General features: G+C 42.9%; 1 protein-coding gene across 2 annotated transcripts in view; it reads left to right on the top strand.

Moving 5' to 3' along the window:
* The first annotated feature begins 3,873 nt into the window (after nucleotides 1-3,873).
* RAI14 (retinoic acid induced 14) overlaps nucleotides 3,874-26,609 on the top strand; it is an 88,720-nt gene continuing 65,984 nt past the window's right edge. The window contains exons 1-2 of one of the 2 annotated variants that reach the window (XM_075137989.1): nucleotides 3,874-4,056; nucleotides 13,854-13,945. In XM_075137989.1, coding sequence (XP_074994090.1) covers nucleotides 13,910-13,945 — 36 coding nt within the window. In that variant the 5' untranslated portion in view covers nucleotides 3,874-4,056; nucleotides 13,854-13,909. The remainder of the gene's footprint in view (nucleotides 4,057-13,853; nucleotides 13,946-26,609) is intronic. The other variant, XM_075137990.1, reaches the window with a different exon arrangement.

Genomic DNA, 26,609 nt, shown 5'->3' with positions numbered 1-26,609 from the left:
TCCCCAAGGTCCAGCTGACTTCTGCTGTGAACCCCCTGAAGGATTTAGCAACAGTGACACAGACAGCCTGGCCTCCTCCGTCTGCTCCTCATTTCTGCTCCTACAGCAGAGGAGGAATATTCAGGTTTACAGGGCCCAGTGGAGGGCAGCCCAGCCTCGTGGTGCCTTCTGCGACCATGGCACAGCAGGGCCCTGCGGTGCAGGAAGAATCGCAAGGGCAAAACAACTGAATTTCTCTGGAGCTTTCCTAGAAATGTCACCTGGGACCGTGAAGAAGTCAAACAAATTACAGGCTAGAACTCCACGCAGAAAGGTGTGAAGAGGAGAGCATAGATGTAAAAACTATGGGGAAAAAGGAAGGTTGGTGAAAGCAGAGGAAATACCCCCTAGCAAGTGCAAGTTTAAATATTCTAGACAGTTCCCTGCAACTATTTCTGGATTTTTCCTTCAATCTTTGAAAGGTAACTTCAAAGGAAAAGAAGTCCCTAGGTAGGCTTTCCTCTCTCTCAAGATTTTGTCTCAGTTAAGAGCCCTGTCTGAGCAACTCCTGTTGTGACTTTCTCCAATCTTTAGTATTTTCCTGTGTTGACCCCATCAGGCCCAATGCTGGTGCTACACAGAAACAGTAGAAGAGAAGAATTCCCAACCAAATTTTCTGAAACATACCATATTGTGAAGAGTCATCAAGTACCTCCTTTCTGTACTAAAAAGTTACTAAAAAAAGAAAGTGCTCTGGTGAAAGCAGATATAAACCACACCTTTTAGCTGTCTCACTTGTTACCACAGAGATTCTTGCATTTATGGGGGACATCTGTCACAAAGAGTGAAAAAAAAATTTTACTATAAGCAAAGAACAGCCTGGGAACAAAATCATGTCTCAAAATCTAAAACCAAACTTTCTTTAAATTATCCTTCAGCAAAAAAATAACAGCTAATGCAAAACAAACTATATTCAGATCGGAAATAATCAGACCAGAACAAGTCCAACGAGGGAAGAGAAAATGTGGCACTTACAGCTCATAGAACAGGTATAAGCTGCTTGAAGGATAGCAGGGAAGTGATCAACCAGCTCAGGAATGTGATTTCCTTTGCAAATAATTTCTAAATGAAGATGTGACCAGCGCTTTGTGTTCTGCAGAAGGCAGTAGCCAGAAGCAGCAAAAAAAATTTAACAACTAGCCAGAAGCATTAGCAAAAAAATTAACAATGCCAAGTAAGCTAATTAGCAGATGCTATCAAGTCAGTGCAACAGAGTGATAAGGTGTGATTAAAGACATCTTTAAGCCACTTCCAGGCCTCTCTCTTCTGGAGAAGTAGCTAGGAATGCATGGGTGGTTTCATCACGTGGGTAGCCGCTCAAAGTCAAAACTGGTTGCAACCCCCCCAGCTTCTTCAGGAGACTGAGCAGAAGAGGATATTCTCTTCCTCTGGCATCTTCACCTCATGCCTGCTGTACAAAGGAACAGAGGGGCATAGGAAGGGCGTCACGTTGCCGACACGCTAATACTTAGATTTTAAGAGAAGCTGCTTGTGTAGGATGTACTCCACCTTCTGCTTCTTGCAGATTAGATCCTCTCCATCTTACTAACAACTTCTGTTAGCTCATGCTGAGCATTTAATAAAATTCTCGAAGAGTTGTTCTCACCCTGTAGATACACAGTAGAAGCACAGGTGGAAAAACATGACTATCGCAGAGTCCTACAGCACACTGAGGGCAAAATTAGGAATAGAGCTGAGATCTCCTGATTCTCAATCTTGTGCTCTGCCTGCAGAGGCTTCAGTCACGGAATTACATCGGAGTGTTTTGAATGAGAGGCAATGCCTTGCCCTTGGAGAGGGACCCAAAAGGGGGCTCGGAAAAGAGATAAAAGCACAGTCTTCCATGCAAGGAGACTAACCTAGAGGGCAGTTAGGTTCTGTCAGTTTGGATGAGTTTGGATTAATTAATTTAAGCTAACTGCCACCACAAAGCCCAAAGCCTTTATCCTGGGCCACAGTTTACTTCTCTGGGAACTAGTAAGTACTGTATTTCCCAGTTCTCAAAAGCTGAATATTATCATAGAATCATAGAATCATTAAGGTTGGAAAAGACCTCTAAGATCATCGAGTCCAACTGTCAACCCAACACCACCATGCCCACTACACCATGTCCCTAAGCGCCTCATCTACACGTCTTTTAAATACCTCCAGGGATGGTGACTCAACCACTTCCCTGGGCAGCCTGTTCCAAGGCCTGATATTCTGTAATACCATAGCCAAAATGTACTATCTATTATTCCTGTGTCATTATATGTGACCATCCCATGCAAACATGCCCAAACCCCATTTTTATGATATGCTGGCATTGAGAATGGAAATAAAAATTCAACATGGTCAAACTATTCAAAATGTAAGAGACTGTACTCGCATATTAAATAATTTTCATGTTAGTCACACATGATTACATGGAATTTTGCTGGTGTTGGAAGAAGCAGGCAGAAGACTTTCTAACCATATTGTACACATGTATCCGGCTTTTAAAAATAACTGGAATTAAAAATAATTGCATAATAATTGCAACATGTTTTGTAGCTGCTGAGCTAGCATTGCCGGAGAAGTTTAATTTTCCTATTTTTATTGGTTTTGTACAAATTAAATTCTCAGCATTAACTATATTAGATTAACATTCGTGTGCATGTTTTTTGTAAGAAAAAAGAGAGGAAACAGTGCTGGCACGATGGCTGTTCTCAAAGGTAGAACACATGCAAAACAAAGTGGCCAAGGTAAGGACTGCAGATTAGCAGAGGAAAGTATGCTTCTGGTGATAATCAAGTGTATTTGTTTAATAACAATACTTGCCACTGTTACAATAATGACCTAAAGTTTTGAAGTGCTCATTTCCTCCCTGTACTGTTTGCCACTTTAGAAGGTGTGGATATGGTTGAGAACAGAGAAGATAAGAGCGATCAGAGAGTTTAAAGGAGACCTTCTCAGGCGGGGAACATGGTTGCGGTGAGTGGGACCAGTAGATGAGTGTGACATGATGGGAAGATGACTAGCAACTCTGGCAGGACTCTCGTGGTGGGATGATAGGCAGTGGCTCACCAACTCACTTAACAGGACAATTTGTCGACAAAGTGTCCAGAGTTCCTTGCATAGATGAAGGCAACTGTGATTTTTTTGGCGATACGTTGAGGTGGTTTGCCATCGCCTTGCCGGAAGACTCAAGAAAGGGTGCTCTGGAGGTTCAACTTTGAGAAGAGGGGTTTGGCCTACACAGAAAAGAGACTTCTGGAGCACATCCAGTGAAGCAGTACTTTGGCACAGCTATAAAGCCCACTTGTGATTTTCTAACCTCTAAATTCCTGTGTAACCAAACACTACACTGCTCATTAATTTGGATATTAAATGAGAAATGGCCCACTTCTCTTTCTTCTGAAGCACTCCTTCCTGCCTAGGGGTGTGAGAAAGGGGAATCTGACACACGGGGAAGCTTTGGAGGGAACTGAAGCGCAGGACTTCTCTCATGCTCTGAAGCACTTGCACTCTTTGAAGAACTCGATATATTTTCCCCCCCCCTCAGCTTTCTCCAGAGGTGGTCAGAAGGCATCCAGAGGCAGACGGGACCTGACACCCACCTCCCCACATACCCTTCCCACACACACCCGGCCCTGGACGAGCAGGGTGGGCTCCTTGAAGCGTCTCCCACCACCACCCCGGCTGACAACTCCCTTTTTCCACCCCTTCCCCTCAGCAACCCGCCCCTCCGGGCGGCAGCCCCGCGCGCCGCCACGTGACCCTCCTCCGCGAGCGCGGGGCTCCGGCCCCCCGCGGGGAAAGGGAGGGGCGGGGAGGGGTAAAGCCCCCTCCCCGCCCCTCCCTTTCCCCGCGGGGGGCCGGAGCCCCGCGATCACGTGGCCGCGGAGTGATGTCACGCCCCCCCCCTCCCCCCCCGCCCTATCCGCGCGGAGCGGCCGAGTGTCCCGCGGCGCGCGGCGGCGCCGCTCCGCCCTTCAGCAGCGGCGCGGCTCCGTGCGCGGCGGAGACGATCGTAGCGGGACGCGGTTCCTCCATGCGGTGAGCGCGGCTCGGCGTGAGGCGGCGGCGGCGGCGGCGGGGAGGGAGGATGCGTGCAGGCACGCACGGCGGCGGGCGTTGTGAATAGGGGCTTTGTGTGCGGCGCCCACCTGCCCCCGCCGCCGGGGACTGTTGCCGCCGTTGCCGGCCGGCGCTTCGCCGGCGGAGCCTGAGGGGAGAAACCCCCTGCGCGGCGCAACAGGAGGAACCGTCTCCCTTCTCTTCCCCCGGCGCTGCCGGAGAGCCCCGTTTCCCCGGTGTGGGGTTGCGGAGAGCACCGGGGGCGCGCAGCCCGTGAGTCGCTACCGCTTGACTGTTTATTTTTATTTACTTTATTTATAGTTTTATGATTATTTTTCCTCTCCCCTGGGTGGGTGGCGGGGGCTGACAGCTGCCAGCGGGGGTGAGCGGTAGCACCTCGGTGCAGTCAGGCCGGCGCCGGTTCACCCCCCGCCACATACCCCCACCCGCCCGGCGGGGGGGGTCTCCGCGGGTCCCTCAGCCCCGAGCGGAGCCGCGGGGGCCGCCCTCGCCGCCTCGGGGAGGGGATCGCCCGGTCCCTGGCAGCGCGGGTCCGGCTGAGCCCCGGGGGCTCCTCACCCCCTCTCCGGGGGGGCCCTGACAGGAGCTAAACCCGCCCCCGCGGGGGAGCCCTGAGATGGCCTCGCTCCGGTAAAAAAGGTGGCCCCGAGGGCGGCGTTGTCTCGGTGCTCGCGTGGGGCGGCTTCTCTCCGGGGTTTTAGTGGGAACTCGGGGAAGGGAGGGCTGGCTACCGGGCTCCGGCGGGTCCCCCCGCGCCGCCGCTAGCCGCCTCTCCTCCTAGGAAGGCTACGCCTTCCTCTGGCAGTGGGGGCTTAAAAGATGAAGATTTTCTGTAGCTCTTAAGTTTAAATAGTCTGCTTTAGGAATCGCATCAAGTTTAGCTAGGAACCTGTGCTTCTAGCTTCCAACAGAGCACGTGAAAGATTTTTGCTTTCTCTTGCACAGCGTTTGGCAGCACAAGCCTTCTGCAGTCTGCTGTTGCCACTTGTGACATTCTCAAGTTTCTCCCTGTGAAAAGACTAGTTAAATTCTGCTTTATCAACATTACAGGATCTTAACAAATTCTCCCGTTTGTTTCTATAGTGAGTGTGAGCATGCTTATTACAGAAGTGATATAAAACGCTTGCAGTCTAGTGGAGTTAGTGCTACTTTGGTGGAAGCTGTAGTCTCTTTTTTTTTTTTTTTCCTTTATCCCAGCGGGTTGTAGATTAGTGTGTGTTATTTAAAAAAAAAACACAAGCTACATATACATCATTTTAGAAAGGCCTTCTGATGTCCTAGATTAACTAGGAGTAAATGAATTTAGTAAATATCTGTCAGTGACCTGCTTGGCTGTTGTCTTGGGACACTCATGGAAAGCTGTCAATGAGATTTTATTTATTAATTGAAGAATTGCATAACAGCCATATGAACCAGAGTGAAAGAGCATTTGAGTAGAATGAGGCTTGATATGACCTCAGGGTTCTCTTGAGTAGAAGCCAAGCTCAGTGCCAATAAGTCACTATGCAGTAGCAGATGTCCATCCTTCCAGTCTCTAAAAATATTGGCCCTGTGCTATTCTATTCCCTCTTCCAAGAGTGCATCTGCCAGCAAAGCAATAAAATGCTGTCTGCTCCCCTCTCCTTCCCTGAACCAAGAGATGGATAACATCAAGGGGAAAAGGGACGAGGCAGGCGGCTGCTGGTCTCATAAAGTGATGTAAGCATTTCACAAGAGGGTTCACTCACTTGCCTCATCTCTCTCTTTTTTTTTCTTTTTGTGTTCCCCACTATGTTACTTTTCTTCTCCCCCTCTCTGATAGGGAGTTTGTGCCTCTTTTGAGGGAGAAGCAGTACCTGGAGAAACATGAAAGCTAAGTTCTTGTGTGAGGTGTTGGCCATTTCTAAATCCTACTGCAACAATACCCTAATTGCATTCCTTTTGAGAGCTGATTGTGGGCTAGTTCTTTTTTGCACAGGGATAATGCTTGAAATAACTACAGAGAAAAAACAAGCAAAACTAGAACAAATCAATTCAAAGCTTTAGTGCCTTTCCTAGTGGCAGAGATAGTAAGTCTACTATGCTTTGAACTGAAAATCCCGAGGTGGGAGCATAGCAATCCATAACATCTGGGGTTATAGGTTCGAGTAACTGGCTCTCCTGCTGTTTGCATACTTCCTGCATGTCTGAGAAGCCTGTTCTCTTGCCTGCAATCCCTGGAGTTGCTGTCTAGGTGCCTGTGAATGTACACAGATGATAACTCTGTATTTGAGGTAGCAGGGGGCTTGTTTTCAGAGTTGTCAGTCCTCGCTGCTCCTTACATTTTGAGGGTCATCTAATAATGCACTTTTAGGGTACGGAGGAAGTAGTGCGAATAGCTGTAATTCGGTTAATACATTAGAGCAGAGCTTATCACTGTTGTACTGCCAGAGACAAATGCAAGTCTGGTGAAGTGTGGAAGCAACTGATGATCTCCACTAGCACTTAGGACTAGCTACCAGTCTAGGTACTTGCCAGGGACTGCTGGAGTGGAAGTACACAGCAGTGAAAGAAAGCATCCTTTCCTTGTGTTGAGATCCAGAACAGGATGGACAGTAACGCCTGGAGGTGGTGGTGGTAGTCCGTGTGCTGAACTTGAGACCACCGCTGGAGGAGGGAGCCTCTGGCCTAATGGTTAATGCATTTGCCTTGGAAGTGTTAGATCTCGACTCAAGTCCTTTCTCTGCAGGCAGAGATTTGGATGAATGCTGTAATAATGTATGTGTATTTTCTAAAGCTGCCATAGTCTCCTTTTGGTTTTGTGCCTGGAAGCCACTGCTGGTATTCAAAGTACTGTAAAACAACATGTGTGGGTTTTTTCACCTGAATCTGTGGGGGGATTGGTAAAGTGGAGAGCCAAGTTTGCTCAGTCATTACAACAGAAAAAGAATTTGTATGCTGGTCTGTCTATGACTTTGTAACTTGAGTAGCGGAGAATGTTCCACTTCTTTCCTCATAATTGCTGAGAGGCAGGGAGCTACTGTTGGTTATTGCAGATGTCTGGATTCCCAAAGGCACTGGGACACCCTGAAACGTCTCTGGGGAGTTTGACACTCGAGTGCTTTCTGAGGACTTTGTTTACAATGACTTGTTTACAGTTTACAGCATGATAACGCTAAGGGAGATCTAGAGATTCATAGGTCTCTGAAGGCTGGGAGAAGTATCTTAAACACTAGATCTTGTTTTCCAATATTTGTACAGCACCTAGTGCTGCTGCTATTGAATGTAAGATTCAACAACCTGAATTAAATCAGAAAAAAATCACTTGATTATCACTAAGATGTAGGTGTTGATCTTGCTGATGTTCTGCTAGTTTATAGCATTGATAGTCTTCCAGGATAGAAAATATCTGAATTCCTAGTACTTTTTTTTAGAGGTGGAAGCACGCCCAACTTTCTTTCCATTTTTGGGTAATGTTTAAAAAGATACTGCATTTTCATCAGCCAAAATATTTTCCCTACCCAAGAACTTGGAAGCTGAATACGGGAGTTGTGTTATCAGCACAGTCTCTGAAGGTATTTCTAGACTACAGGAGTTTTCAGTAGGATACTTTTCCAAGACCTTTCAAAAGTATAAGGGCAGAGTTCATGGGAGTGGGGCTTGGCAAGTGTCTTAGGTAATTAAATTGATGTTCCCATCTTCCTAACTCCTGCCCTAATAGATGACTGTTCTGCCTGAGGCTATTTCAGAATACTCATCCATAAAGTCATGGATATATCTCTTCATAGATTTAACGTTCCATCTGTACAGATTGTCATGTTTGCATCTATTTGAATGGTTGATATAGAATATTAGGAAGGGAGTAAGCATAAACAAGTACTAGCTGTTATCCATCTGGGTTTCTCATTTAAGAACTGGCATTTCACAAGTGGGACTCTGTGTCATTTTTCTCCATTTCTAGTTGTAGCTGGATGCTTCAATTCCAATCTAGCCCAATCTAGCCCTGTTGGACTAGGCATTGAACGTGGAAAAGTCTTCAGGACTGCAACTTATCTTATGTATGATCAAACCAGAGAATATGGTCTCAAAATTGAGGGGCATGCAAGCGGGGAGGGCTTTTTGTTTTAGAGACGGGGAAATTGAAAGCAGAGAAAGACAGCGGTATGTCCCAGTTCATGCAGCAAGTCTTGTCTCTTTTACTGTGCTCTTCAGTGAGCTGGATGTGTGTTGACAGACAGTTCCAGACAAAAGAACTGGAGTAAGAACAGAGTAAAGTCGTTGTAATGAATGAATGACGAATTTGCCTGGACTTCGCTTGAGCTAGGATTTTGCCTGGAGTGCTGTCTAATATGCCAAGTAAACAAATTAGGGCAATGTCACATTTTGATTTTTCTCTACTCTTCTCCTGTAATTCACTGTGTCTAAGGCCTTGTTGATGCAAGCTTTCTCCTAGCTGTCTAGAACTGATTTTGAAAACACTGTTTAACAAACTGCACATATCCCCACATCGACAGTCTTGCCTGGGTTTGTATTGGTTGTATAACATCCACAGAGGCCAGTACTGCTTCAGCTGAATCCATTAAAAATGAAGTTTATCATTTTCAAATTCTGAATATCAAAAGGAAGTGTAAGAGTTGATGCAAAGCGTTCTGGAGGGAGGAGCAATAGCTGTAGATTTGTTAGTGATGCAATTATCTATGTAGCTCTAACTTTGGAGCTCAAATGCTTAAACTTGTGCAGTTCAGCACATCCTTGCCGGTGATTTGTGAACAGATAGAGGGATTGTACTAAGTTACCCAAGGCCCTTGCTATCTCTGATGTCTGATTCTGTTTAGAGTGGGATTAACTGTATATAAATCACTCCCACTCTTGTGTAGTACTTGGGCTTCTCAGTGCATTTTTCAGTGTGTTTTCATTAGTAAGTAATAGTAGATTAATGAAGCCAAGAATTATTTGTCTTTATAGGTGACATTAAGTTTAAAAAAATTCTGTTCCATTTGACTTTTCCTATGATAGGAGGATGGGTTACTCAAGATGGAAAAACTGTGCTGTGCTGATAAAGAGTGGGGAAACGTTCCCATTGCTTTTGGTCACATCATACATGCTTCTCTGCTTTGGCCTGAGAAATAGAAGAATATGCTGGATGGAAATGGGAACTTAATCAGAGATGAAGTGTTGGGTGGTTTTTTTTAGGACAGCATGGGCTTGCTGCATTTATGTGCGAACAACCAAAGAGGCTGAGCAATGGCTAATGCCTCCAGGTGGTCTTGTGGCTTTGGCAACGCTAAGGAGAAGCTTGGGTTTGAGTATGTTCTTGGATAGTAGGTCAGGGGAGCTCAGGCATGTGAAACATTTGAGAAGTTGGGTACTGAAGGTGGGCAGCAGAAGAGGTGCTAGTAGTGTAGATGCGTCTGGCTTCTCTGCAGTGCTGGCTGCCACAACGGCTTGTGCTTCTGGGTCAGAGCAGGGCCTGTGATTTAGAAAGTGATCATCCAGACAATAAATGGTGGTGGTGTGCTTTGGGAGAAGACACTTCTGGGGCTCCTTATTGTCCCCTTTGAGCGTAGGTGTATGCATGCAAAGGAGATGTAAGTGTACAGTGGCAGTGGTATTCTTCCAGACCATCTTTTCTTCCCGTGCCCCCCGCCCCGTTATGTTGCCAGATCTTGTATGGAGTCTTTAGTTCTTTCCTGTAGCCTCATAAGGTGAAAAAAATTTTGACGTATTTTTGGGAGGGGAAGGAGAAATTAGTTGACAACATGAATCGTGTTTTGCTGCAGAAGAGCACTGTCCGAGATGGAGGCTTCTTAGAGTGCTCTGAAAGAGGTGCAAGATTTTTGACACCTAAATTAATTGAATTCAGCACTTATCAGTAAGGGGTAACTCGTTGGCATGAACAGTGTGCATAGTGTATGGTTTTACTGTAAACTTGTAGTTTTACTTAGTAAAACTAAGGCTGTTTTACTGTTGCATCACTGGATCTTTGGCCATTCAAGGAGTTAATTGTAACATTAAAAGGCCTTGCTCTGATTTTAGTGCAATTTATTGAAAGGAAAAAAATATGACAGTATTGTTGTTTACTGTGATTTGCATGAATCTTACTGTAAATCAGTGGGGAAGATTATCCTAATCTGTTACTTATGTTTAAACCTGAAGATTGTATTATGTATTAAAACACGGTTTCAATGAAAGTATTGAGGCCAAAGATTACCACCACTTCAGTGTCTATTGTTTTAACTAGATAGGTTTACCACTAACCTAAAGATGTTTTCTGTGGCTTGTATTCCTGAAAGCTATTTCTTAACATTAAGCTGAAGGAAGTTGAGATAGAGAACTAGATATTTAATTTTGGAGCTAATGGTTAAAAGCGTGTGATCAGCATTAGCTGTTGAGAATCCCTGGAGTTAAGCACTTCTCTACTGCTAACTTGCTGCAGCTACAAAATGACAGCGCTCAGTATTTATTATCACATTTGTTCTGAAAGTGGAGAAATGCCACTATTAGTAGACATTGCTTCTTGTTAATACCTGTGATTCATTGCAGAAATACTGTTTTGAAGTGTCTTGATGCTCCCTAGTGAATTTTTAGTAGTTGTTTCCTATCTTGTAAAACAGGACTGTATTAATGGTCCTTCCTTTATCCCCCCTCTGGCAAATGAACAGTTGTCATAAAGCTCTGCTGAATCAGGATGCTGACCTCTTCTTGCATCAATTCCAATAATTACACCCTTTGAGAGGTGACTTCCTCCTTTAAACAGTGCCAAGAAAAGGCAGCCCTCACCGCTTCATGGGTTTTTATCTCTACCGCTGAAGGATTATGGGCATTATGATGCACAAGCTGTAATCTTAACATTTGTGTTTAACTACCTCTTATGGAAAAAATACAGATGTGACACACAATAAACTTGGGAATGGTATTTTTGTGTGCTTGTGCATGCTTTTTTAATTATGCTGAGGACTTGAGTTTCACATTCAATGTATAAAATGCACTTACACAAGAGGTGAAGTATCCTGTGGGAAAAATAAGTTGGCTTCTAATAGAAACACAGCTCACCTCCTTTCTTCCTTCCTCAAAAGGGGGAAAAGTAACATATTAGGAGTGCTTGTCAAGCTTGTTAATTAGACTGTATTACAGGTTCCTCATAGAAGAGAGTCCAGCTTTGCAGCTGTTCTGTGCATATACCTACAAGGAGTTGTGATCTCCCCCATAACCCTGTAGTTGAGTACTTTATCTTCCATGGGAGCTGTAACAAATCTTTCGTTCATGGGAGCCAAAAATGCTGAGGGGGTGGAAAGGGGAAAAACAGCATATAGCAGACAATTCTTTGGCAATCTGTATGTGAGGAAAGATTTCTTGTTTTCAATTCCCGATGCGTAGGATTTCTTTATATTAACTGGTCTAATGAAACAGATTACCTTTTTTTAGTCAAACATGCTTAACTTTTCAAATAAGAAGTCCTGCTAATTTTTGGATTTTGTGGGATATTGTATGATGTTTCTCAGCTTTTAAAGTTCCTTTAAATTGTGGTTTTGTTTTGTTTTTCCCAAAAGTTTTAAAAACAGTTTGGGTTTTCGTCTTCCATTTTCTTCCCCCCTGGTGTGATATGTAAAGAAGGCCAGATAAGTGTCCTGGCATCTGTCTTGTCTGTACCCTGGCATTTCTAATCTTTGCAATGCTCATCGTCCTTGGTGTTGCTAGAGAATGATTTAGGAGATTATTGGGCTCTTGCTGAAGTTCAGTCTCCTTTCCAGTGCAGGTTATGACAGCTGTTGTGCAATTCAAACACTTTCTCCAAAGTTTGAGTAGGTGTAGCAGAAATAAAGTGGTGTGCTTCTCTTGGAGCAACCTAAAATAATTCCTTCTTTTTGATTGTTCAAAACTTTTTTTTTTAAATTTTTTTATTTTTTATTACTATTTTACAAATACTCCATTCAGCCCAGGAAAAAGCTAAGAAATTGTCACTTAAGCCAGGGAGTGAAAAGCTTCTGCAATTTTTTTTTTCTTCTGCTTTTGCATGCTGAAGAATTAAAATGCCACAAGCCCATTCTCCTTGAGATGAAAAGCAAGAACTTTGAATGAAACCCCTCGTTCATATACCTGAAAGCAATCAGGAATCTGATATGACTTTAGAATGACTGTTTAATGAGACTTAGAGTCATTTAATTAGGTTTAATGATATTTTAACAGCTTACCCCATCCAGATTATCTATTGGAGGTGTGTGTTCTGTGGGAAATGTAGTTGTATGTATGTAGTATATGGGATTTTTTGTTTGTGTGGGGTTTTTTGAAGAGAAGTACTTGTGTTTGTCTTAAATGGCTGTCAGATAAATACAGGCTTGAACTAAATGACATGCTTGCTTAGTACCATTCAGGAATAGTGATTGGTGCTTAGCATTGAATTTTGTGGAAGCATTCATATATATTCTACCAAGAGTATACTATGTAGCTGCACTTTAAAACTCATAGTAGAGTGATCATGTAGAACACAGCAACTTGCTTCATAATAATAAGAGACATTCTTTTATGAAACAATTGAATCTCACTTTGCTTATCAAACTGTAATCTACTGTTTCTGAAGAGTGGTGTGAAACATTAGTGACCCTGCATGACCTATTTGAATTTATGTTCCAGTCCTCATTTCAGTTATTTATTTCTCTGGCTAGACTCGTAATATTTTTTTCTCCTTTACTTCTAGGGTAGAGGGAGGAAGTTTATACTGCTGAACATCCTTTACTTTAAACTGTTCCTTCAGAAGGAATTTGTATTGCAGCTAAAACTTGTAGATGGGAGGGGCTGGGGATTCCAGTGAGTGTACTGTAAAACTAGAAATTTGGAACATTTTTGCATAGATGGCTTTGCCCAGTCCAGATGTATGTTGCTCTTTCATTAAGTTTTTCTGCTGTGCTTTAGGAAAAAACACATTGCCATGCTACTTTAACATGCTGTTCACCCTTGCGTTTGTCTTGGATTGGTAATACGTGGTATACTGAAGCTTTCTGTAGGAAACTTTGCCCTGGGTACTGGCCCCCTGTTCCCCTGTGAGAGCTTGCAGCTTGTCTGTAATGTTAGTTGTATATGATTGTGCAACTGCTGCTTTTCTTCACTTGAAAGGGAGGAAGGGGCAACATGACTGTTTGTGATAGTGCACCGTCAAATTAAAAACAGCTATGACTCCAAGAATACACATACAGTTTCTAACGGGGAAGAGTATACAACAGTTCTTCCAGTGATAACCTCTGCTCTTGCTCAGATGGTTCTATCTGCTACGTTGTGTTGAGCTCTCCTAGTATGTGTCATGCATGGTTTAAGTATAATTTTTGATTTGGTAGTGGTTAGACTTGTACATACAATAGTGGTGGTACTTCTGCTACCCAGTGCAGACCCACGGTTGTAGGATAGTAAAGTTTCAATGAATGACTTTGCATGCTTATTTCTGGCATTTCCCACTTTACAAATGGCTGCCCTGATGATGATGATAAAATAGACAGTGGGCAGAGAAAGCTGCTATATGTATGAATGTGTCGGTGATCTAATTATGTTGAGAGGTAGCTAATATAACATGATACACTCTTGAGTTTTTGCTAAAGATTTGCTCTATTCTTCTGTGATCAGACTTAGGCTTGCTTTTAAGTTTGGAGAAAAAGAAAGTTTCCCTTAGCTGGCTGTTAATCTTTTTCAGAGCTTGAGGGCTAAATTCTCAAAGGGTGATATAGGTATGCAAATTCAATTCAGACTTGGCTGCCAGTGATCTGAATAGTATCAAGTTGGAATCTTATTTTTCTTTCTTTTTTGTTTAGATACTGAAGAAGGATAAAAAGCTCCTCGAAAGTTTGGAAGGTTGAATGTGATCAGCATGAAGAGCTTAAAAGCAAAGTTCAGGAAGAGTGACGTAAGTATTTCTGCTCAGTTTGACTGTTGGTTTCCATGCTGGAAACAAGTTCTTCACTCCCACCTTGATAAGGTTGTAGGTTAATGAATTACAGAGGAGAAAACCTTTTTCCAAGTGCAAAAGCAATGCCGAGTACAATATGGAGTAGGCTGTTTCTATTCGGAGTGCAATTCTCTGTTACGCAAACTAATGGTATTTCACTACCTTGCTCACTGTAACTGAATCACGCACATATGTGTGGGGTCTGCAGAACTTCTGTTAGATTGTGCTGGTGCCCAGGTTGAAACTTTGTTCCAGGTACAGGGTTAAGCCTAGAAAGGACTTTACTACCCAATCATATTTCTGTCTAAGCGCAATACCATTCTTATCAGCGTGGCGTTTGAGCGCTTAACAAAACATCTCCTCAGTCTGTGGCAAGGTTTCTTTGTCAGCAAGAATGCAGGAACCAGCTGTGCAATTAGGGCAGCTGTGGCTTATCAGTTCTAGCGTGACAGGAGAGGTGGATATGAGGCTTGAGCAGTGAGGATGACAGACATAAATATGGTGGTCCTACAGGAGAGTCTTCAAAACTGCATTTAGAGATACATTAGGCTGCACATCATATATTGCTTCTTGCTAGTAGTAGTAGTATCAGTGGAGACCCAAGCTTGAACTTGTATAGTAAGCATACTTCCCTTGGAGCAGCAGAACTGCGGTAGTCCAGTCCTGTTCTTGCCTGTCTTTTCCTATCGCTACTCATTCCAGCTTCTTGTCATGCACTAATGTTAATGCTTATTTGATAGTGCAGTGAGCAGTCAGTGAAATAGGTGACTTTGTGTTTAATTGACTTTCCAGATTTTGTATGGAATTTGTAACAGATATCCATGATCTCTGAAGAATGCAATGTTCCATCCTTCATCCTAAATTTCTGTGCTGCTTTGAAAGAAGAGATGTATTGTTGTTTGTCATGGCCAGATTCCCACGGGGTCCTACAGCAGCCATGTTTGGTAAAGGTACATTAAGTTTGAAAATGAAGCTTCTTCAGAGGTTTTGATGTTCAGGGATAAAATTGCACACTGCACTCAGGAGTAGTACAGGCTGTGCTTTGATGCAAAGACGGTCTCATGGCACACTATTAGAGTGGTGCCTTTAGCTGACTTGTAATGCACTTCAGTAGCTGTGAAGAAGGTAGAGATGCTGTTGTGGTGTAATCTGCAGATGTGCTGGTTACCGCTTAAAAAGTCTTTTGAGCTACAGGTTAGCATTTGGTGCAGCTGCTGTGTTGGCTTCCTAGCAGCAGCACTGGCAGATGCTCTACTCCTTGAGTTTAGCAAGAACTCCTAAAAACTGCACTGCTATAAACGAGCTAAATATGTCATCCAACCTTTGGGAGCAGAGGGAAACACTTTTAACTACTTATGCAGTGTTTGGCTTTTGCTAGTCACCAAACTGAATCAGCCAGTGGCACAGTGTCTTGTGCCACTTCACAACAAATTAAAAAATGTCACAAGCCTCCGGTGTCTCATCTAACTGAATATGCCATGCACTTTAGAACTGCTAGAATTTTGTGGTCATTGTTGCTCCTGTTGCAATGAGTAGCAGCAATTGCTATTTTGAGTTCACCTACACTAGTAAAACTTTTTATAGGCATCTGCTTGAGTAATGAGAACAGTCCCTTGGCTAATATATGAACACACTTGGTATTATGGAAGTTAGGTGTGCCTGTGTGTTAGGATGACTTCATTCACACTTTTATGCTAGTTGGCTGGGCTGCTGCTCTAGAGCAAAGACTGAGCGATATGCGTGATGCAACTAGATCTTGCTGTAGCTAGTCCACCCACTGTTACAAATTGCACTGGTTCACTTATTCCTTACTTATCTATCCTTGATAACTCGCTCATGCCTCTCCCCAAAACCAAGTGGAGTCTGAAAGTAATTGCTGTTTTGATACTACTGCTGTCTGCTGGCTGGAGACAAAATTGACCGCAAAGGATTTTTCAGGTACCTAAAATTTAGATATGCAGCTCTAAGAGCACACCAATCTAAGTCTGTGACAGTCTAGTTTCCTCTGTTTTGAAGCCAAACCTTAGGGGCATAATTCAAAACAGCCAACAGGAGCTGTTCTATATTTTGTGCAAGATAAGCAAGGAAAATTATTCTTCTCTTCTCTTTGGTTTCCAGAAGCTGCCCTTAGCTGTAATTTATGAGGAGGAGGAAGAGGAGGTGGTTTTAATTGGAGTTAGTCTTATTTGTATCTCAATTCATAAGGTGTGGTAACTACTTTTGGATTAGGGATAAGAGTAAAGTCAGCAGGGATGGAGGGACTCTTTTTCTCATCCCACCTCCCTTATGTTTCTTTCTGGAGGAAATCTTTAATGTCTTATTTTGTAGAACTGAAGGTGTCTTGGGGGAAAAAATGGTACCCTTCTCTTTAGCCTCACTGTTAGCATTAAAAAATAGGAAGAGAGGGAGGAGTAGGAGTAAGTCTTCAAGGTGTGTGTGAGAAACAGGAATTACACAAACACTTCTCCATCAGTAGGGCTGATAGCATAAAACTGTATGCTGGAATGCAGACGGCACAGGAAACTTCACTGATGTATTAAAGCTCTCTGGGCTTTTCTGGAGTGGCTGAATTGAAAGAGGGCACAATGGCTGATAGTCATTCATCTGTTTCTGTGTCCCTGCTGTGGGACTTTGCTTTGCTGTAGCTACACCTGTCCTGCAGCTTGCAAAAGAGATGACCCTGCTCTCTCCTCTTTCATCTCTGTCCTTCTGGTTTTGAGGGTATCTGACTCTGTAGTGAGCCAGTTCAGGGACATAAAGTAATGGAAAATTACTTTGTGGGGTGAGTTTTAGCTGGTTAACCCCCTGCTCTGTCTCACTGTAGGGTTACTCCTGAAAGGAATGGTGAAAGTGGAGGAGCAGCAGGACATCCCTTTCTGCAGCTGTTGCTTGGCTTAGCTGCATTGTCAAATCACACCCTGAGATTATTGGCCTAAAAAGCACAGGGGTGGGCATGCCAGCAAAGGAGTTGCAGGAACACACAAGTAAATAAGGCTGCTAATTCTGATATTTAGCAGAATTGATACAATCCACAGCTGAGAGATGGGAGCGTGCTCTTCTTAGACGGGAGAGTGACTCCTCACTTCATGTTTTTGCTGCTCAGCTCCCCTGTACCTCACCTGGTTCACTCTCTGTGTGCGCAGGCAGCTCCATTAACTGGAGAGTCTTTTTTCCTTGACACAATCGCTGTGATATCTGTCCTGGGGATGACTGTTGTCATGTGAGCATGCGTATTTGGAGTGGAGGAATGAGATTTATCGCTCTGTCACAAATGAGTATTGTCAAAGTGTGATGTGTAGTTACAGGAGTATGCTTGTAGACTAGAAATCTGTGAAGAGGATGCCTAGATGGGAGCAAATGCTGAGACTGGAAGCTAAGCAGTGGATGTGCACGCTTCAAAAGTATGTAGACAAAACAACAGAAACTGCACTTATGTCTTGACAAAGCAAGTAGTCTCTTCTGCCTGAGAAGTTGTATTTTCTCGACTCTTTCCTCAACTCTTGCCCTTCATTATCAAACTCAAAACTTACTATTAGTAACACCGAAAAGCGGACAACCTAAAAGGATGACCATTTTGATTGTTGCAAGAGACTATTACATGTAACACTTGAAAAAGTTGGTGTGGTAATATCGGGAACTTAGAGCTTGAATTTGTTTATAGAGTGTCTGTAGTTTATTCACATGATAGAGAATGAATGTCTTTACCTGGTAAAACAGTAGTTCTTCACTGTTTCTGCTTGAAAAAGCAGAGATTCAAATAATTCAGTTAAAACAAAAACAGTGCTACTGACGTCTTATTAGGCCTTTTATTAATATTTGAGACTGGAGTGTTTTCTGTAGTAACTAGTAATTTTGTGGCCTGACTTCAAAAGCATCTAGAATCTTAAACAGGCAGATAAGGGCCAAGTGGATTTTCAAAAGTCCAAAGATATTAAGCCTGTCTAAACATGTTTTGTCTGCTTCTTAAATATGACAAGATACTCATCAACATTTTTAGGCACCTACACACATTTAAATATCTAGCTCTTTGATACTAAGATGTTGTAGGAACCTAGGTGATCTGTTTAGGTAGATTTGTTTTTAACTGTGTTCTTGATTACTGTAGAAAAGGCATATTGTGTGAAGGCTGTGTTGGGTTGGATTGTCTTCACTCTCTGACTTATATCTGTGGGCGAATAACTGAAAAGTTTTAGGACCATTTTCTGCGAGTATTGAAGATCGGCTGAAAAACATGTCTTGCAATTTGACAATGGAGCAATTTTCTTCTAATTGCTAGCTTATTGACTGGACAAGAGGAAGATTAAAATTGGGATTTGTTTCCAAATATCTTCAATACTGAATAATTAAAATAGTAGAGTGTCTTTTAAAATTGAAAATTGACTGTGCAGTTCCACAGAAAAAGTAGCTATTGTCAGAAGCGGAGCCAAGACAGGCTGGGATTTCCCAGTGCTAATTGCCAGCTCTAACTTCTGGTATTTCTGGAAATGCCTATTTGTTATACTATCATGCGGGGGTTGAAAAGTTTGCAGTTCTTATGAAAATTTCTGCTTTTTGGCCTGTGGTGTGGTTCCATAAATCTCAGAATGATGAGGCAGTTAGGTATGTTGTAGTATAAAATCTCAGTCTTAATCTAGACACTATGCTAATTAAGGCTTGGCACTTCTTTTTAATGCCACTTCTAAGTAGTAGGCTCCCATTCAACATTTTTAAAGTATAAAATGCTACGTGGGGGTCTGGAACGGAAAGATTGCTGGGATACATTCCATTGAAATCACTGTGTTCCCATGTGCTCTGGACTGAATGTGTGAGAGAACAAAACTTGGGTGGGGCAGCTTTGAAAACAATAAAGCAGGATCTCCTTTAAACAGCCCTTAAATTCTTTTATCCACTGAAAGCTACAATTAAACTAAAAAGGAGCATGGGATTGTTGAAAATTGCACTATCCACTCTGTGTACATGTACTACTTTCTTTCAGGGTAATTGTGACAAAAAAAATGCATACGGAGTTCATTCTGGCTAAAAAGTGAAAGAGTGATGTTGTCTGATGACTTTACCCAATTATTTAGAAAATGAATTACTGAAATTTGTTTTATTTAGGTGTCCTTCTTTTATTGGTTGTTGAATTAAATAAGCCTGAAACACATCATCAGGATCGTAGCTTTCCCTTAGTTTACTGTGTTCTTCAGTAATAATTTTTGATTCCAGTATACAGTGTGTAGGGGAAGACTTGATCTCTGAAATGTATAGATTGTCCTCAACCATCTCTTCTTGGGAAAGGAGGATTTAGCCTTCTCTCCCTCTCGAAATGCCATGGCTCCTGCTTCTCCCTCTCTCTATCAGGAGTCAACGGTCCTATCTTCCGCCCCATTTTCTGCTCCGGAGCTGTTTGGCTTCATGCCTCCAGTTCTGGACAGCGTAAGGCTCTGCTCTGATCAGCTTGCTCTCCAGGCCAAAGCTTAAATGCTTTGGGCAGGGAAGAAGTTAAACATGTTCTGAGTCCTACATTATATAGAGGAAGACCTGCTGCCTGTTGCAGTCAGTTCAATGTGAACGTCTTGCCATCAAGTAGTGTCTTTTCTTCATTATTGACAATAGGAATGTGCTCAGAGTAATTCTAAAATTACCTTATTCAGGTAAACTGTAATTCTGGTGCACCTGAGCTCTCTGTAAGGGGACCAATATCAGCCCGTAAGTTATGTAGCATCTCTTGATGGTGGAAGGAAAATGTAATGGAGAAGGTGAGTAAAGACCGATAGATAAGGGTAAGGGAAAACAGAAGGGAAAAAGAAAAGGTCTGAAAGGGAGGTGGGAAGAGGGACAGTTGAAGCTGTAGGGTCAGAGTCACTATTTTGGTATCTGTTCTGTGAGAAAGAATAACTGGGCTCTTGCGGGATGCCTGTGGATCTGCTGTCTCTGGATGGGAAAGTCCCGAGCTTTGGCAGAGTGTTTGAGGCTAGATAACTTGCAGATATTCTAGAAACAACCTGCAGCATCTCCAAATGGTGGGACAGAAAGGAGAGGGAATAGGTTAAATGAGAACTATGCTGTGGTGTTTGGAATTACAGTAGAAGAACCTGGGTTGGGGTTGGCTTGCTTTGAATAAACACATAGTTATTTCCTAAAACGGGATTATAATCTGGAGTATAGCAGAGAACCTCTTGGTTGGGTTCCCAGCCAGTCTTTTTCAGTCTGTAATAAAAAGTCATTGTCAGTTATAAATTCATGATTCCTTTGTCCGGTGCTAGTCCCATGTCTGTTAAATGTGCAGTGTTCATCCACAGATTGGGTTGATCATGGATAGGTGCAGTCGTAGTCAGCCAGTCTTACAAGTGTAGTTGCATAGCAAGTGCAACGCTATTAAACCCCCTGATTGAAGTCAGAAGGAGCTTTGGGGCTGAATGAGTGTCAGGTCAAACCTGCAGATCTGACCTCACTCACCCACTTGCAGTTTCTCTGTCCTGTTGGTAGCACATAGCGCTCATCTGGGCTCTGCTTTCCACACCTGTGTTTGTCCCAGAACCACTGCCCTAAGGAAATGACACGCAGCTCCTGCACTGCTTTCCTTTTGACTTCCACCTCCACCCATGCTTGTGCCCCAAATTAGGTGAGGAATAATACCTCCCATTACTATTGGCCCTAGAGTCACATTCTTGCCCACAAAGAATGACACGGGGCTAATGATTCTTCTGTAAATATAGGTTGGGGAAAGGGAAGGGTGTCTCCTTTTCCCAGGTGCTGCCTGCCCAGGCCTGTCAACTTTGTTACCCCAGACTTCTTGCTTGCTCACCTATCTAGAGCTGGAGGAGGGGTTGGAGGCTGTGTGAGGGGAAACACTGATTAGTCGCTGGTTGGCCACAAATGCTGGTCTGCCCTGCCAGCCCGCGCGGTGCCTGGCAAGCTGAACACTTTGCACCTGTGTTCTCATCATGCCGGGATGGCTGGTTTGGCCATCCTCATGTGATCCCTCATTAAAAGGAATACATGTAAAACATTTGCAAAGATGAAGAGGAACCCTCCCATTACCAAATGGTTTTAAATGGAATTAAACCCTGTAGCGTTACGGACAGCAATATACAAAATTGTAGTAGATAAGTGCAGAAGAACCACAATGTGAAGCTAGCCAGTTTGTTGACAGTTCATTACTAAAAATACCAAAATTAAGCAGCATGAAGTGGGGGTGGGTAGGAAGAAGAAAGGCAAATTGGCATATACAAACTGGAAAAAGTTAGTATTTTTAAATGTATTGGTAACAAGAAAGGAATCTTTGTTGTGTAGAAATATGTCTTTTGTGTCCCATTAAACAGAGCACAAAAGTTCAAAGGCCTGAGTTTGGAAAAGCTGGAAAAAAGGAATTGTAATTTTTTCATTTATTTATTTATCTTTAGTAAGATTTAAATGTAATGTAAAATAAACTAAAAATATGATAAATGAGCAGTCTGTGTGTTCTTACACACAGACTTACATTATAGTTACACACAGTTCTTAAACTATATCCTCTCTCTTCCTTTTCGGTGCTACTCGTGCCTAATCTGATTAAAAAAAAAATTCTGTCCAGCTGTCAAAGTTGTCAGTTAAAACTTATGTAAAGGAGAGGATTTAATGAATGGTCCAGTCTTTGTGTTTGAAGACTGTTGTCTTGTCTTTACTAAGAACAAAAAAACAATTTGCTGTGAATAGGTGCTATAGTATTATCTAAATAATAAAACACCCATACATTTTATTTTACTGGAGATTTGAGCCTTTTCATCCTATGCTTATATTTTGGGAGCCCGTGAATGATAGGAGCAGACGACAAACATTAAGGAGTTAATCAAGCTGAAATAGATGCGTTATTTGCCGTATTCCAGCAATATTTTCTAGTCCTATTCTTCAATTAGCTGTTCTGATCGTGTATAGTCCATGCAAATGCCCAGCATCAGGGACATGTCAAGCCCTTTTCTGCTCCCTTGCTTGCCACATTTGCAATTCCTTGAGGTTCATGCCATGCACATTTTGAAGATCTGTGAAGCTTAAGCATAGAGGAGAATGAGGGTGTCAGTGGCCATTCTTCCCGGGAAGTACCATGTGGTGTTTAGGGAGGGTTGTGACAGCTGAACTTTCGGCACTTCATTGAAGGTACCTTTTCTTGTTCAAAGGTCTAGTTACTGAAGCACTGCATGGAGCAGGCAGGTAGAAGGAATGAGGATGAAGAGGCTTTCCTGTATTGTAGTTGTATAAGAGAGTTGCTCTGTTCTTTTTAACACAACTGAGGAGGTGCTTTCTGTTGGCTGAAGGCAGGTTTGTTGGGCAAGGTGAGGTTGATGGGTGATGTTTGTGCTTGACCACTTTGTGTTAGCTACAGTGATTAAGGGAATGTTTAAAAACTGCAGGTCTGCATAGAGAAAAAAAGCTGTGATGAATAGAAGGCTGAAAGCTAATGAAGTTTTTTTGCTAGTGAGAAAAAGCTATAATACCGCAGTGTCTGTCTTACGTTACGACAGTTTGTATCTATGCTATAGCGTAGTGGACAAGTGTTTTATGAACAACTGCTCAAGTTTTGTTAACAGATGATCCTACTCTAATGAACTTTTGAAATATTGCAGACTTTAAAATGTATCACTTTATTGGGAATTGATGCAAGGCCAATAATTTATAGTCATTCATACTTGACTGTAATTTGCTTGTATGAATAGTCAAAACCTGACTGGGCAAGACTCTGAGCAACCTGCTATAGTTGACTCTCCTTTGAGCAGGGGAGATGAACTAGGCTATCTTCCAAACTTGACCATTCTGTGATTCTGTATAAAGATTAATATCTTGAAACACATCATGTAGGAAGCTTGCAATCATGTTGAAAGATACAAAGCACCCTTAAACAATTAGAGGTATCTTATTCTAGGGTCTTAACTGCCTGAAAAACCTTGAGGCTTAGCCCCAGGAAAGGCTATGGTGTCCTTGCCCATATGTTAGTAGTATAGCTGCCTGGACTTGCATAGTTATTCTGACATGTGAAAAGCTATTTAATGAGCTATTTTTCCTACTTCTAGACCTAAACTACCTAGAAGTACTACAACCTTATGCTTTTAAAAATACTGTTGACTTTGTGCTGGCAAAAGCCGTCGTGGCTGAATGTCTTTTAACTACAACTGCAGGATGTTGTCATCTCTTAGACTTGCGGCTTGTATTCACATGTATTCTTACCACAGGTACTCTTCTCTTCCTGTATTTTGCTTGTTACATGGACTTCAACTTTACCTTGAAGTATTTTGAGATAGGAACATCTTTCAGTGCTGTTCTGGTGTAATGCTTAACACTAGTGCTACTTGATACTATTTGGATTTTGAGAGGTGACATAATAAAACTAGCGAAACATAATCTGAAACTCAAGCTAAATTTACTGTTCTACAGCTGTCTGAGGAGTCTCATTCCCCAGATATGCTGCATGTGCATAGCTCAGATGAAATAGACAGTTAACTGTCCAGAGCACTTGCATTGACTTGATGATGATGATAGAAGCAAAGGTGTTTTAATAATTTTGCAAATAATGTGGTTACCAATGCATATGTATGCGTCTGACATACCTGTTTTGCTCTGTTCACAGGTGCATACCTCTTTTCTTTCATCTTTGCTTCTTTGCTGTGTGTGGTGGAAACCTCTTAGGAATCTTGTAAACTTGGGTAACCTGTCTGCTTATCCAGAGACGGAAACAGTGCCCTTTGAAGTCAGAAGAAAGACTTCAGTCTGCTTGACTGAGTTTTGAATCAAGAACCAAAACCAAAATCCTGGCTCCATGGAAGCATATGGTGGGGCTTCAGTGAGGCACGGATTTTCCCTGAACCTAGCATAGAAATACACGTGGCTATTGAGGATGCTCAGATTGGCAGGTTGTCCAACAGTGGCTTCTTTTTAGGGTCTAGAGTGTGTTGGATTTTTGATATGTTTTCTTCCCCCCTTTTTTTGCTTCGGGGAGTGATTGCTTATGATATGACATGAATCTCTTTGATAGGAACAATGGCAACCCCTCAGTGACCTTGCCCTTTCGATGTGTATTTCAGATGTATAATTTATAGATGTATAGGAAATCTAAGTGAAATGCACCATTTGAGATATGGGTAAACTCAGGGATCTTCCAGGAAGTAAGCAACAGCGTGAGCTTATGGAGCATTAATCAATGCACTGCTTGTGAGCAATTTTATTGCACATCCCAGTTGCAGACGGATTGCTGCATTTTCAAAGTAGAGGAAGCTGCATCATGCACAAGCGCCTTATTAATCATTAAGAAAAGCTATGTGGTAGGTCAATGAGGAGAAGCTAGTGCACTGTCAGATTCATGTCTTCAGTTGTTTTGCCTTCGTTGCTTCTTGTCAACATGCACAAAATGGGGAAAGGCATTGTGTAGTAATGTAATCAGATTTGAAATACAACCCTTTCAATGGGAAATGAGGGAATTTGGTTGAAGACAGTAATTTGTGCATACAGGTGTAGAAGCTGGTTAATCTGCAGATGTGTACTTGATTTGGAGGTTGATTCTTAAAGGCCTTTGTAATGTCATAGAATCATAGAAACATAGAATGGTTTGGGGTGGAAAGGACCTTTAAAGGTCATCTAGTCCAACCCCCCTGCAATGAGCAGGGACATCTTCAACTAGATCAGGCTGCTCAGAGCCCTGTCCAACCTGACCTTGAATGTTTCCAGGGATGGGGCATCGACCACCTCTTTGGGCAACCTGTGCCAGTGTTTCACCACCCTCATCGTAAAAAATTTCTTCCTTATTTCTAATCTAAATCTACCCTCTTTTAGTTTAAAACCATTACCTCTTGTCCTATCACTACAGGTCCTACTAAAAAGTCTGTCCCCATCTTTCTTATAAGCCCGCTTCAAGTACTGAAAGGCTGCAATAAGGTCTCTTCCCCAGGCTGAACAACCCCAACTCTTTCAGCCTGTCCTCATAGGAGAGGTGTTCCATCCCTCTGATCGTTTTTCGTGGCCCTCCTCTGGACTCACTCCAACAGGTCCATGTCTTTCCTGTGCTGAGGGCTCCAGAGCTGGATGCAGTACTGCAGGTGGGGTCTCACCAGAGCAAAGGGGCAAGAATCACCTCCCTCAACCTGCTGGCCACGCTTCTTTTGATGCAGCCCAGGATACGGTTGGCCTTCTGGGCTGTGAGCACACATTGTCATCTCATGTCCAGCTTTTCATCCACCAGTAACCCCAAGTCCTTCTCGGCAGCGCTGCTCTCAATCCCTTCATCCCCCAGCCTGTATTGATACTGGGGGTTGCCCCGAGGCAGGTGCAGGACCCTGCACTTGGCCTTGCTGAACCTCATGAGGTTCACATGGGCCCACTTCTTGAGCTTGTCCAGGTCTCTCTGGATGGCATCCCGTCCCTCAGGCGTGTCAACTGCATCACTCAGCTGCAAACTTGCTGAGGGCACACTCGATCCCACTATGTCATTGATGAAGATACTAAACAGTACTGGTCCCAATACGGACCCCTGAGGGACACCACTCATCACTGATCTCTCCCCGGACATTGAGTCATTGACTACTATCCTCTGGATGCGACCATCCAGCCAATTCCTTATTCACCGAGTAGTCCGTCCTTCAAATCCATATCTCTCCAATTTAGAGAGCAGGATGTTGTGGCGGGACTGTGTGTTGACCATGTTATGTCTATGTGTTTATCAGGGAAGGAAGCTGGAGACTTTTAATTCTTCTGGCTGTGGCTAAGGGAACCTGAACTTGTGCTTATGCCGTATATAGTTGTTAGAGAAGGAGTGCAAGTTCCAGCTGTCTTAGAGTGTGTCAACTGCATTTACTGGCAGAGTAATAGCATACTTAATGGTGGGATTTTTGTGGATTTCTTTTTTGCCCACCCAATTACGTTCCTGTCCCACTTCTCGTGGTACCAACAGACCTCTGCTCTCTGCTTTTGCTGTATTTGTCTCGTAACTGTCTCCCATCATGTGTCAAAGTGTGATAAGTACAAGCAGTGGGTGTGCATCCATGCAGTTATGTTGGGATAGGTGTTGCAAACAGGGCTATGTGTGTGAAGTGCTGTATGGCAAGAAGCTGCCCTAGGCTTGGTGTTGGGCAGCAATTTTTCTCCAGTAGTGAATACCACTTCTTAATGCATATGTTGTTTGCTTGTAAACTTGAAGTTGCTCAGGGTGTTTTGGTTTTGTTATTCTTAGTGTAGGTTCCTTGTTTGCAAGCCAGGTCTCGCTTTAGCTGGATTGCTGTCCTGGTTATTTAGCATGTCGTGCTCTCAAGAGGAAGGTTGTGTTATCCATGTGTTTGTGAGGATCATCAGCTTAGATTAATGTCACAGCAAAAAATTCCTGAAAATTTCCTGTTGTGGTGCACAGCTATCTCTGTTTACTCAGATGATGGTAAGATGCATGAGGTCAGATGAAGGCTGGATTTTTATGTTTGTGAATAACGTTGCTTTCCTTAGAGGATCATTTGAGGTAGAAAGTAATTTTGCTTGCTAAACTGTGATATAGCAAATGGGACGTGGCAAACATGAGCAGTGTGTGGGAAAATGGCTACAGGTAAGTTTCTTTAGGCCTGTTGAAGGGTGACTATCAGTTTCTGTTATATTGACTAGGACTTCGGGATAATGTATGGTATGTTTTCTCTCA

Source organism: Calonectris borealis, chromosome Z (genome assembly GCF_964195595.1).
Source record: "Calonectris borealis chromosome Z, bCalBor7.hap1.2, whole genome shotgun sequence".
Lineage (NCBI taxonomy): Eukaryota > Metazoa > Chordata > Aves > Procellariiformes > Procellariidae > Calonectris > Calonectris borealis.
This window is presented reverse-complemented; position numbering and strand designations above follow the sequence as displayed.